This window comes from Bombina bombina, chromosome 6 (genome assembly GCF_027579735.1).
Source record: "Bombina bombina isolate aBomBom1 chromosome 6, aBomBom1.pri, whole genome shotgun sequence".
NCBI lineage: Eukaryota > Metazoa > Chordata > Amphibia > Anura > Bombinatoridae > Bombina > Bombina bombina.
Genome location: NC_069504.1, coordinates 849,259,495 through 849,269,363, shown reverse-complemented (window position 1 = coordinate 849,269,363; position 9,869 = coordinate 849,259,495). Strand labels below are relative to the sequence as shown.

Here is a 9,869-nt window from a genome sequence, read left to right as displayed (position 1 = left end):
GGTACAGAAAATGAGTAAGAGGAAAATTACAGCTAGACACAAACACTGCAGAAATGTAAAAACAGCTCTGGTCCTTAACGGTAAGAAAATTGAAAAATGGTCTCGTCACTAAGGGGTTAAAATAATTTGAAAAAAAAAAAAAACACATTTTCGGTTTCAGTTTTCGGCCAAGCGCATCCTGGATTTTTGGGTTCGGTCCAGAATTTTTATTTCGGTGCATCACTAGGAACCTGTTAAAATATTGCTGTAGGCAAATGCAAACCTGCTGTTTGGAACCCCACATGCTAAATACTTTGCCATGCACAGCTTCACCTCTCTGATGACAGCCATAGTTTGCTATATCAGCATTAGTTTCCCCATTAGTTTGATTGTTATACTTTAGTTTGAATGATATACTTAAAAATAAACCTTATATGTTATCCAAATTTACCTTTTGATGCTTTGTTTTGTCCAAAATGAAGCATTAATTACCTTCCTTATATATTTCATGTCTACCTGTTGTAATATAGGTTTAATACAGGTGTGGTATTTCTTTACTCTTCTGTTTAGGATATTTTCTGTATATTTCTGCCCTCTAGTGGTGGTTATCGTTAACACATTTCGTGTTCTGTACTAGCATTGCAGAAGTGAAAAACAGTTGCATATATACAATGTACAGGCCTAGATTTATAGTGTAGCAGAAAAATATTATCCCTATTGAGCGTTAACATCACTTGAGTGCCATCAATAGTGCTTATATTTTTGTGCTTATATTTCAAGTCCAAAGATATTTATATCGCTCAAGTGATAGTCTAGGCTGCACTAGCATCTGTATGTTGGATACAGTGGGCTGTGCTAAATCACTCACATAACTTCTAAGGGGGTGTGCAGTAAAATGAATTAATAAGATATTACACAAGCACTAAGTCGATGGTGTGCTAAGCAGAAGCTGAGCTAGGCCAATTAATAATAATGGTTTACTCCAGGGGGCCTATCTATCAAGCTCTGTATGGAGCCTTCAGACTCGCCAGAAACACTGGTTATGAAGCAGCGGTCTAAAGACAGCTGCATCATAATCTGTCTGCCTGCATTGAGGTGGACAGACATCGCCGCAATTCAACCCGATCGAATACGATTGGGTTGATTGACACCCACCTGCTAGCGGCTGACTGGCCGCGAATCTGCAGGGGGCGGTGTTGCACCTTCGGTATTTTGTATTGCACTCAAGCATAAAACATGTAATACAAGAGCAATAAGTGCACTAATAGTGCTCCCTGCACTATTCATTGAATGTATAGGGTGCAAAAAAAGTGTTGGCCATGCTACGATGCTTTGGTTAAAATATTTAACCATTCGCTTGTAATAGAAGATGGTGCATTATTCTTTGGCACCCTTAACGTACCCTGCACTATCAATTGCATTTTACATGAAAAACATACCATGTTTTTAGATAACTCACTGTATGTTAATTTTCATAGTCAATAGATTATAATATTAATATGAATAATAAACAATGGTAATTAAAGTAACTAAACATGTATTTCTAATTCATAAGTATTTTGAACAAATGTATCTTACGTTTCTATGTGCGCTCACACTCATTTTGCAATAACATATATCTTTAATGTAATATTTTTGTTTACAATTTCCAGTCTATTTTTTGACAGTTACCACAATCTGTTTTTCCTTATCTACAGAAGATCCATTTTTGTAAACAGATGTTCAAGATAGTTCATGGATTTCTTCAAGTTATATAGACATTATCTATATAAACCATCCTAACTATTGCAATTAGATCCTAGGCTTACCACTACCTATTGCTTATGCTTTATGACCCTGAATGGGGGTCCATGTCCAGGCACTATAACATCTGCTACCCTCAGTATAGCTGCTCTACTTATTTCCTGAGTGTTTGGGTCTTCACTCAGCTGCTTCCATGTATCCACGTCTCCTTCTCTTTCAAACAGGTCTCCAGCGACAGCTATAGTACCCAATGAGGTGCCAGGAACTAGTAAGGAGGTATCACTACCAGTGTGCCCTGGGGTGGGAACCACTTTTAATCCTTCCCCATTAGGCAGCAAGTAGGGGAGACCACTACGGAAGTCATGTGATACATAGAAGCCTTTACGCCACAGATCATAGGATACTAGGATCTCAGCATTTGGAAACAGATTGAGGTTGCCCACGTGATCAGAGTGCCCATGTGTGCCGATTACATGAGTAATATCATTGGGCATCACGCCATGACACCTCAGAGATTCTAGCAGAGCATCTCGAGACCATGGTCCAGCAGTGTCCACCAGCACAGTGAGAGGTCCACGAATGAGGGTGACTGAGCCATCTGCCTGGAAGAGATCTCCCTCTACTTCCCTGCTGAAACCCTCAAGAAGAATATGGACTGAATGTGGGGTACCAGGAATATCTCTTGATGACAGTGGTTCTGTTTTATACTGTGGAAGAGAGATTAAAATGTGGTGTGAAAAGGGTAAACCTACATTTATATGCATTTATAACAGACTCACAAGCAGACGAACAGTTATACCTTGCAAGCTGATTAATAATACGCATGACTGTAAACAGAAAATTCTGCAACTTAAAAAAATATCCCAAAACATATGTTAGGTTCTTCAAATCATGAAATACATTTCTGTAGATTTCATTCTCTAAAGCTCTGTGGTCTGGCAAGATTCAATAATATTACAGAAGTGTTTTTTTTTTAGAAATATATAAACTCCAAAACCAGAATATAGCCTCCCTTACTGGTGGGGTCTCTCACAAATGACTCCGAAATATAGTTTACAAGAAATAAAAAGATAGGTGAAGGTGGCACCTGCGGCAATCTGGTTATTCTATATACCTTTGTGAATTTTTTTTTTAGCAGTGTTATAGTGTCAAAGTGAAAAATAAAAACGTGATTTTGATATCTCTAATGAACTAATGTGCTAGATTAAATAAACTTTTTATAAAAAATTGGCTTTGTGATATCTTTAATATTAATTATGTAATTTTGGGTGATCTTTAAGTGTATTAGTTTAATAATTTATTAGGTTATATAAAATTCCAATATCTTAGTAAGGTTTCTTTACCTATGTGTTTACTTAACCAATGTGATTTAAATTTGTTCTGAGTGCTGGTTAAAAACAATTGGGAACGATCAGTCTAGTATTGATTTTAACTGGTCTAAAGAGAAGATTATCATACTAAATAGTACAGCAATTTGGGCCTATATTATCCACAATTTTAACCACAATATATACATGTTACTCCTAAAAAATGTTTTAACTTAATGTTCTGCTTATACTAAAGTGTCATTTTAGTGGTCCTCTGATTCTTAAATTAGGTATAACTAAGAGTAAATTAAGAAAGTTAAGTTCAGCAATATCAATTTATTTGTCATACAAAATATTAATACACATTATAAACAATTATCTGGAGCTTTGCTGTGCTCTTGGTTGATTAAAGGCACAATAAAAAAAATTGAATTAAAAAAAAAGGTGTAAAAATAACATCAATGTTGTTAAAATATCTTTTTTTTTAAAAAAAGATTCAAGATATACGTTAAGAGTTGTCCAATGTATCTATTTAAAAAAAATAATTTTAGGTTTACTGGGTCTATTGTATCAGATATATATTTTTTTTTAAAAGCAAACTGTTTGTTTCAACTAATCCAAAATATTTATAGTCAGTTTATCCGTTTTGTATCTGGTCAAACTCGAGTTTGGTGATGAACTTAATATCAAAGTTGTATATATGAGTCAATATATTTCAAATGTTAAGAACAGTTCAAGTATATCAAGGTACCTTAGAAATTCTAGGAGTTTATAGATGTTGCCGTGCTTCCTACGGTATATCCTTGTTGTATGTGTTCTGGTCACATGGGTTTAGCTGACCAATGTTTTCAAACTTTGTCCTCCAATAGTGCGCGCACTTACAGGTTGTGTTGCAAGTTTTCTCTGCCCCATCGCCAATCCTCCGAATACCTCTGTGTATTTAATTTTCGTTTGGCAGGTTCAGATGCAGCGGTCCTGGGGGCTGTTTAGCTCTGTTATCAGTGTTCTTCAATCTGAGCTAATTGGTAACATAAGCTAAACAGCCCCCAGGACCGCTGCATCTGAACCTGCCAAACGAAAATTAAATACACAGAGGTATTCAGAGGATTGGCGATAGGGGCAGAGAAAACTTGCAACACAATCCTGTAAGTGCGCGCACTATTGGAGGACAAAGTTTGAAAACATTGGTCAGCTAAACCCATGTGACTAGAACACATACAACAAGGATATACCGTAGGAAGCACGGCAACATCTATAAACTCCTAGAATTTCTAAGGTACCTTGATATACTTGAACTGTTCTTAACATTTGAAATATATTGACTCATATATACAACTTTGAAGACTCCAGTGTATTAAGTTCATCACCAAACTCGAGTTTGACCAAATACAAAACGGATAAACTGACTATAAATATTTTGGATCAGTTGTAACAAACTGGGAAAGAAACAAACAGTTTGCTTTTAAAACTTGACAAAACCACATACTGTATGTATCAAAAAATATATCTGATACAATAGACCCAGAAAACCTAAAATTGTAATAGATATATTGGACAACTCTTTTAACGTATATCTTGAATGTTTTTTTTTTTTTTTTTTTAAAAAGATATTTTAATGACATCGATGTTATTTTTACACCTTTTTTTATTATTTTTTTTATTTTTTATTGTGCCTTTAATCAACCAAGAGCACAGCAAGGCTCCAGATAATTGTTTATAATGTGTATTAATATTTTGTATGACAAATAAATTGATATTGCTGAACTTAACTTTCTTAATTTACTCTTAGTTATACCTAATTTAAGAATCAGAGGACCACTAAAATGACACTTTAGTATAAGCAGAACATTAAGTTAAAACATTTTTTAGGAGTAACATGTATATATTGTGGTTAAAATTGTGGATAATATAGGCCCAAATTGCTGTACTATTTAGTAAGATAATCTTCTCTTTAGACCAGTTAAGATCAATACTACACTGATCATTCCCAATTGTTTTTAACCAGCACTGAGAACAAATTTAAATCACATTGTTTAAGTAAACACATAGGTAAAAAAAACCTTACTAAGATATTGGAATTTTATAACCTAATAAATTATTAAACTAATACACTTAAAGATCACCCAAAATTACATAATTAATATTAAAGATATCACAAAGCCAATTTTATACAAAAAGTTTATTTAATCGAGCACATTAGTTCATTAGAGATATCAAAATCACGTTTTTATTTTTCACTTGGAGACTATAACACTGCTAAAAAAAAATTCACAAAGATATATAGAATAACCAGATTGCCACCTTCAACTATCTTTTTATTTAAGATTCAATAAGATGCCCTGTCAGTATTACAAGGCCCATCAGGGTTTTTTTTTATTTTAAAGGCAATATTTGACCTTGTAGACTGTATCTTGTTAAGGGGAGCTCACTTATATGTTTTACAATATAATGCACAGTCAAATAAGCTGATGATTTCTCTCCATCAGCTTTAGAGAATTGGATTCTAAATTAAATAGTAAAATTCTTATTAAAAGATTGCAGGAATGAAATTACATATAATGCGCACAGTAAAAGTAGTGTTTTAGGATTAGGTAGAGCAGTCAACTTTAAAAGAATTTTTAAAAATGACTTCTATTTTCAAATTTACTTTGTTCCCATAGCTAGGCTGGCTTGGGAGCAATGCAATACTGGAAACTAACAGGTGATTGGTTGACATGCACGTATGACTCTCGTCATTGGCTCCCCAGACGTGCTCGGTCAGTGTTCTCCCCAAGATTCAATGGGCATGCCATTTGACTGATTTTAATGAGCACTCGGCTAAAATTTAAGCCAATATTAAAGGGACATTAAACCCAAATTTTTTCTTTCATGATTCAGCTAGAGAATACCATTTTAAACAACTTTCTAATTTACTTCTATTATCTAATTTGCTTCATTCTCTTGATATTCTTTCCTGAAAAGCATATCTAGATAGGCTCAGTAGCTTCTGATTGGTAGCTGCACATATATGCCTCATGTGATTGGCTCACTCATGTGTATTGCTATTTCTTTAACAAAAGATATCTAAAGAATGAAGCAAATTAGATAATAAATAAAAAAAAAAATTATAATCTCGCAAAGTATTCCAATGCCCCCGCACATTACTTCATAATGTCATCTGGCTAGCAAACATTTCTGTGGAGAACACTGTAGGATATCTTCTAATAATGCATTGCTGCTCTGGAGCTAACTTTTCAACAAAGAACACCAAGAGAATAAAGTAATTATAATAAGAGAAGTAAATTGGAAAGTTGCTTAAAATTGTATGCTCTATCTGAATAATGAAAGCTTCATTTAGACTTACTATCACATAAATGTGCAATATAATTTAAAATACAAAAAAGGTACAAAAATCAAAGTATATTTAAAGTGAAGGTCAATTTACTGATAGTGCCTCACAGCATTGCATAGACGTTTAAAAATTAACAAGGGTTTAATTCATGAAATGTTTTATATTTATATATATTGAAGAATTTTTACCTATTTACCGCTGCGACGATAAGTGTAGCTCTCCAGTTCGCCATTTTGTCAAATTGATTGACAGATGACTATTCGTAAAAGAACCAATCCTTGTTTCCCCCCGGGCCGTGACGTTTATGCAAAGGGAATGAGGGGGGAAACAAGGATTCGTTATTTTACAAATTGTCATCTGTCAATCATTTTGACAATATGGCGGGCGGGAGAGCTGCGCTTATCGTTGCAACGTTAAATAGGTAAAAATTCTACTAAATATATACATATGAAACATTTCATGAATTAAACCCTTATTATTTTTTAAACGTCTATGCAATGCCGTGGGGCACTATTAGTAACCTGACCTTCACTTTAAAGGGACACTGAACCCAAATTTTATCTTTCATGATTCAGATAGAGCAGGCAATTTTAAGCAACTTTCTAATTTACTCCTATTATAATTTTTTCTTCATTCTCTTGCTATCTTTATTTGAAAAGCAAGAATGTAAGTTTAGAAGCCAGCCCATTTTTAGTTCACTACCTGGGTTGTCCTTGCTGATTGGTTGATAAATGCTGTCCAGAGTTCTGAACCAAAAATTGGATGGCTTCTTAGCTTAGATGCCTTCTTTTTTCAAATAAAGATAACAAGGGAACAAAGAAAAATTGATAATAGGAGTAAATTAGAAAGTTGCAGGGTACAAGGCAAGGCGTGGCTCAGAGCCCGGAGGGATACGGGAAAGCTTGGTGAGTACAAACGGCAGCGTGGTTCACTGAAGGCAGCGTGGCGCTAATATGCGCCGTCACAATCCAGCGTGGTGCAAGTCAATAGGGAAGCCGAGCCAGCCAATAGGAATCAATGTAGAGGAAAGACCGCACTCGGTCCGTAAAACCAAAGTTTATTGATGGTCATAAAATCAGACACACTGAACACACAAGGTATGGACGGAGGGGCAGGTCCTAAATTAGAAAGTTACTTAAAATTGCATGCTATATCTGAAAAAAATTGGGTTTAGTATCCCTTTAATTTTTCTATAGTAAAATGAGTTTCTCAGCCTTGGTGACTGTGCTGAATAAGTGCAGAAAACAAATGGATCTGTATTTGCATAAAGGAAAAGTCAGTTAAACTTTCATGATTCAGACAGAACATGTAATATATAATAAAAAACAAAAAAAAAAAAAACAAAAAAAAACAAAAAAAACAAAAACAAACTTTACCTTCCTTTCCCACAGCCTTCATCATTCCTCACCCCAGTGACTGTATGAATCCCAGACTCTAAACACTTTTAGTCCATACTTTCCTGCTATAACTGATTTTGTTCCTATTATTATTATTTTGGTATTTAAAGGGACATTAGAGTCAACATTAAACTTTCATGATTCAGATAGAGCATGCGGTTTTAAGAGACTTTCAAATTTACTAAGTTATCAAATTGCAAAAAGTCTTTTCATATGCACACTTTCTGAGGCACCAGCTTCTACTGAGCTTGTGCAAGAGATCATATTATATGCATGTATGAGTCTGTGATTCGACAATGGCTGAAAATAGAAGCATAGTTTAAAAATCGTCAATAAAAACCCCCAAAAACCTCTACTGCTCATTTAAAATTTAGAGTAAGTGCTATTGCATTGTAGTTTATTATGCATTTGTTGATTGAGCGATTATACTGTATTTAATTGTCCTTTAAAAAAAGATCAGTGCTAAGTGCTGCGTGTCATATTCACTCTCCAGTCATTATCTGTTCCAGAGAGCTTTATTACTATCCAATAGGCATGTGTATTTAGGAAAACGAATGCCGAATATGGCCAAGGGAAGCAGCGTTCGGCTCTATTCGGAGACGGATTTATTTGTTTAATAGTGCAACACACAGAGTTCTGTGTAAATTCAGATCCCAGTGAGTTGCACTATTAAAGGGATAGGAAAGTCAGAATTAAATGTGCATGATTCAGATAGAGAATGATATTTTAAGACACTTTTAAATTCACTTCTATTTTCAAATGCACTTTGTACTCATAGGGCCTGGTGATCTAAAGCTCTCCGCTCAGGTAAGATGATCTAAGAAGTCTCATCAGTACGATGAGGCCCCTCAAAATTTTTTAGAAATACAAACTTTATCTTGAGAGATGTTTATGTAACTATGTAGTATTCTTTATGTGAAAGAAAGCCTCCTACATTACCATATAAGGTTTAAAATAAAATCTCAAAGATTGTGTTTTTTCTCTCCATGCTAGCGAGATTTTTTTTTTGGAGATTTACAGGATATATATAATGACATATCGAGCCATGAAACATAAAGAAGAAAAAAAAAAATCTGAGCACACATCAAAGCTCTTTAACATTCTTTAGTTTACATCACTTTTTGAAAACAGATCACGACCCGCTTGTAAGTCTTCTTTGATATCTAAATCTATCTAAATATTGTTGCATCCTAACTATCATATGTTACTACTGTTATATACAAACATCTCTAACATCCTCACTAGTCATTATCTTTCAGTTACTAGGGAGGCATATTAACCCCTTAACGACTGAGGACGTGCAGGGTACGTCCTCAGAAAAAAGGCAGTTAATGCCTGAGAACGTACCCTGCACGTCCTCAGTGTGGAAAGCAGCTGGAAGCGATCCTGCTCGCTTCCAGCTGCTTTCCGGTTATTGCAGTGATGCCTCGATATGGAGGCATCCTGCAATAACCTTTTTAAGTCATCCGGTGCAGAGAGAGCCACTCTGTGGCCCTCTCTGCACCGGAGATCGGTTGCTCCCTGTGTTGGTGGGTGGGAGCCGGACCGGGAGGCGGCCATCGATGGCCCTGTGGATGTGAAGGGGGGCGGGATCGTGGGCGGGGGTGGCTGGGGGCGCGCACGGGCGCGCGCGCTCACGTGCACGGGCGCTGCGCGCGTGCACGGGAGGGTGGGGGCGGGCGCGTGCACGGGGAGGGAGCGGGTGGGAACCGCTACACTGCAGAAAATGTGGAAATAAAAAAATATAAAAAAATGGAAAATTAAAACAATCAGCAAGGTGGTGGGGGTTTGTCTGTGGGGGGGGGGGGGGGGGGGGGGGGGGGGGGGGAAGCTACACTACAGAAAAAAAAAAAGCCAAACAAAAAAAAAGCACTTTTTATTGTAAACTGGGTACTGGCAGACAGCTGCCAGTACCCCAAGATGGCCCCCAATAAGGCAGAGGGGAGGGTTAGAGAGCGGTTTTGGGGGGATCAGGGAGGTTGGGGGCTAAGGGTGGGATCCTACACAGTAGCATATGTAAATATGCTTAAAAAAAATTCATTTTTTTTTTTAAAACCCTTTTATTTTAGTACTGGCAGACTTTCTTGCCAGTACTTAAGATGGCGGGGACAA

General features: G+C 36.1%; 1 protein-coding gene across 1 annotated transcript; it reads right to left on the bottom strand.

Annotated features, from left to right (window-relative positions):
- Positions 1 to 1,580: 1,580 nt before the first annotated feature.
- On the bottom strand, positions 1,581 to 3,941 carry MBLAC1 (metallo-beta-lactamase domain containing 1). Its single transcript, XM_053719473.1, has 2 exons — positions 3,912 to 3,941; positions 1,581 to 2,429 (listed from the first exon to the last, which is right to left on the bottom strand). The coding sequence occupies exons 1-2, from the start codon at positions 3,939 to 3,941 to the stop codon at positions 1,794 to 1,796; spliced, it is 666 nt and encodes a 221-aa protein (XP_053575448.1). The 3' UTR covers positions 1,581 to 1,793.
- Positions 3,942 to 9,869: the final 5,928 nt, after the last annotated feature.

What these genes read in the sequence shown, in the direction of transcription:
- MBLAC1 (XM_053719473.1), bottom strand. Translation starts at nt 3,941, where the DNA reads ATGGGGCAGAGAAAACTTGCAACACAACCT. An exon ending in GAAAACTTGCAACACAACCT is followed by an intron (nt 2,430 to 3,911) that starts GTAAGTGCGCGC and finishes TCTCTTCCACAG; the next exon opens with TATAAAACAGAACCACTGTC.